Raw genomic sequence first — 3,399 nt, 5'->3', positions numbered from 1 at the left:
GGAGGGAGGGAGGGAGGAGGAGGGGGAATGGGAGCATGTCATCGAGAAGAAGGCCTTGACCCGTAGGCACGCGAGACGTGAGAGGACAGCTCAGAAGGAGCCATCGCAATGTGATTCCTGGGGTAAGAGTCACTCTCATAGATGTAGGCTGAGGGAGAAATACCACCTCTCGCACCCTGGTGGTATACACTTTGCCCCCTCACTCCTTCATCCGTGAGTACGTTCCTCACGCTCGTCCTCCCACATTGCCATCGACGCCTCCCCCCAGTTATTACTGCCAGGGCATCACCTTCATTCGCACTGTGTCACCCTCCCTCCGCGCACAAAAGTGACGCAGGAGACGCGCCTGGTTCTTCACACCCAACACGTTGCCCCCTTCCTCCCCATCTCCTTCCCCTCACGTACCTTGTTCAGTTTCTTCTCGCCCAGGACGATCTTGGCCACGATCACCGCCGGGGAGAAGAAACCAAATTTGGCAACTTTCCCACCCATCATGCTCATGGCACCCTGTTGCCGCCCCCGGGGAAGCCCATAGGGAGCGGGGGTCGAAGCGGGAGGTCGGAGCGGAGCTGCCATGAAAAAAGCGTGGGACGAGGCCATCAGGGACAAGAGGAGGGCGACCAGAAGCCCACTCCACAGGCAAGGGGAGCGAGCCATTGTGCTAGTGGGGGGGCCCTGCGCGAGGAGTGGTCAAGACGAGAAATAGGTTGGGATACAAGAGACTTAGGGTACGACGTGGTCTATCCCGGAGTCAAGGCCCGCGGACCATTATCACCGACAGGGCATCCGTGAGTGGTCGCCACCCTCAAACATGCACATCCATGGACGTGTCGAGGCACTGTGCGCCTATTAAGTGCCAAATATTACGGCACAAACGAAGCGCAGGGCGGTGCATGCGTATGAAGAAGGGCGTGTGCTTCCGGCTCCCGGGGAGGTATCACCTACTCCTCCAGCCCCTTCAAAGGCCTTACGGCCCGTCTACTGATAAACCATCGACAAGTCTTTCATGACGTGCGTGATGCGTTGTGAATGTCACGAGAGATTTCCTTGATGCAAGCCCTTCCAGTCTGATTGACCACCTAATGGCTGCGTTGTCGCAGGATCTCTTTCCTTGGCGAGGCATTAGATCGTCGCTCCTGGCGGTGCATGCTCCCATGGTTTCGGGAAAATCCGAATAGCACAGGATGTGTTTTATCGCCACCACTCAACATCACAACAAGTAGGAACGTGGAAGCGTGACCGGGGAGGTAAGGGGTAATTATAACAAGAGAAGTGATCGATTTGAGTCCTCATCGGATGGCTACCACTCAGTTCTTGCACCTTTGGCAGCTTCCAAGCCAGATTACTTAGGTTTTAGAATTACATCCGCCTCCTCTCACGGCGTAATGTTACGTTTTCATACCTCCAACACGTCAGGCAGGAGGTGGGAAAGGCCAAGGGCAAGCGCACGGCCAGTTTTGCCAAACAACCATACACATTGATATATGGAAAGCATTGAAGCCTTGACCGATGTTGAGTGTAGGGCGGGCGAGGAAGCCTTAAAACGAAGATACTGCCGGCGTGCGAACAGCAGCACCAGCACACCCGCGGGCCCCACGATTCACTGCACGCAGCCATGCTCCATGGCGATCATCCATGCGCATGGAAAGGGATCACGCACGACCACGCAAAAGACAACTGCTTCCCGAGACTGGACCATCCACAAACGTCGTCTCCCCTCGGGCACATCGCGTCAGCGCAAACGGAGACGGCCCTTCCTCCCGGCCATGCTCCTCCTCGCGGGGGCCTTCGGAAATACGGGACCAGGCAGCGAGCCGGTCGAGGCCTTCATTCCCCCTAGGCACCAGGGCATCGCCCCCTACCGGGAGCGAAGGCCACTCACACACACTCACCCAGGTCACTCTCACCCGGTGTTCAGGACCACGGGCGTGTCAGGGCGGTCATGCCAAAGCTACCGCGACCACGGGCCTTTCAAGCGAGGCGGGGCCGTTGAGGACGGAGAGGAGCCTGGGAGTACTGAGGACAAGGTAGGTGCTAGCCGCTTTTCCCTCCCCTTCTCTTTCTCTCCTGCACAAAGTGTCGAGGAGTTCTTGTCCAGGTAGTGAGCTGGAAGGACGTGAAGGCGGGGCTTCTCTCCCTTTCCAGGCATGCGTAGCGGGAGCTAGCTTCATGGTCTCGTGCCATCCTGTGAATAAGGAAGGCTGTATCTCTCCCTCATGACCATCGGGCCCCTTCCATCCCAAGACCACACCTTCTTTTTCGGAGGACAGCGATGGATTCGCGGGCACAGGCCTCTCTCCCAAGGAAGCCCTTGTCACCATCCTGGGAGTCAATCCGCTCACCCTCCTCCTTGCCTTCCTGGCCGCCGGTATGCTGACAGCCAATGCTATCTTGGGACCTGGCTGGCTCCGTCCTTCTGTGGGCTTAAAACCGACCACCTTCCAGTCGAGGAATTTGGTCTTGCCGTTGGATCAACCGGGCTTCCTCTTCCCAAAAGATGCGTCCTTATGGGGGGGGGACCCGGAGTGAGAGGGTCTGTGGAAGTCGAAACTGTCCGACGCTAGGAGATAACCTGGTCCAACGAAACAGGACTGGGCTCCTATACCGAATTGTGAATAGGTGTACTGGAGGGAGCCGGGGATTGTAAAGGGAGAGCAGGGCATGTAACTGGCGAGGAGAGGGGGGAGGTTACTTTTTAAAAAGTTATCAGGATTCCCTACTTCAGGCTTTTAAGAATCGTACCCATCCTGAAAACAAAAAAGCTACTATATTATGCCATGTTGTAATTGGAACTTTCGGGCACCACGTACTTGGGTATGGCACGAGCGACTTTTGAGTATTTTGGCTTGTCTGAACATTCCGTCTAGCTCCCTCCGTCCCGTACTACGCTCGCCTTCTTGCTTAGTCGAACCACTCTCCCATTTTTTTTCCTTCACGCGTTTCATCGATACGAAGGGGCTTCAGGATCAAGCTTGAGAGCGACACGAGGGAAAATTTGTGAAAGCATCGCGACGTGTTGGTCACGAATAATTACGCTCGCAGCCGAGGGCAGGGCCGCACTTTCAGCTTCGGGTTGCTAAGTGGCACCTTGCGTTGGCTGTCAAAATCACCGCAGACTTCCACCCCCGACGGCGCTGCTGTGGCTTTTATGCTGACCTTTGTCCGAAGCACTACCTCGTCTCGCACTTGCCGGTGTGCCTTCTGCTTGGTCTTGGCGGTGGTAAGTGGAACAAGATCGGGGGGAAGCACGAAGCCTCAATATTCCTCCCATTTAACCAGCCTTTATCTTCTTAGTCACGGACGTACTCATTCTTAGACCCGCACAAATGATGTATATTGGGAGTACAGGACGCCAGTCGAGGCTTTTTTTTTTTTAAAGAGAAAAGTTTGGACTCTTTT

The 3,399-nt window shown here is 55.6% G+C and overlaps 1 protein-coding gene across 1 annotated transcript; it reads left to right on the top strand.

Annotated features, from left to right (window-relative positions):
* Nucleotides 1–1,406: 1,406 nt before the first annotated feature.
* Nucleotides 1,407–2,576, top strand: NGA_0223100 (uncharacterized protein). The gene is made up of 2 exons (XM_005854315.1): nt 1,407–2,027; nt 2,245–2,576. Exons 1-2 carry the CDS (start codon nt 1,485–1,487, stop codon nt 2,527–2,529), a joined length of 828 nt encoding a protein of 275 aa, XP_005854377.1. The 5' UTR covers nt 1,407–1,484; the 3' UTR covers nt 2,530–2,576.
* The last annotated feature ends 823 nt before the right edge of the window (nt 2,577–3,399 follow it).

The sequence above is a fragment of the Nannochloropsis gaditana genome (genome assembly GCF_000240725.1).
Source record: "Nannochloropsis gaditana CCMP526 unplaced genomic scaffold scaffold547, whole genome shotgun sequence".
NCBI lineage: Eukaryota > Eustigmatophyceae > Eustigmatales > Monodopsidaceae > Microchloropsis > Microchloropsis gaditana.
This window is presented reverse-complemented; position numbering and strand designations above follow the sequence as displayed.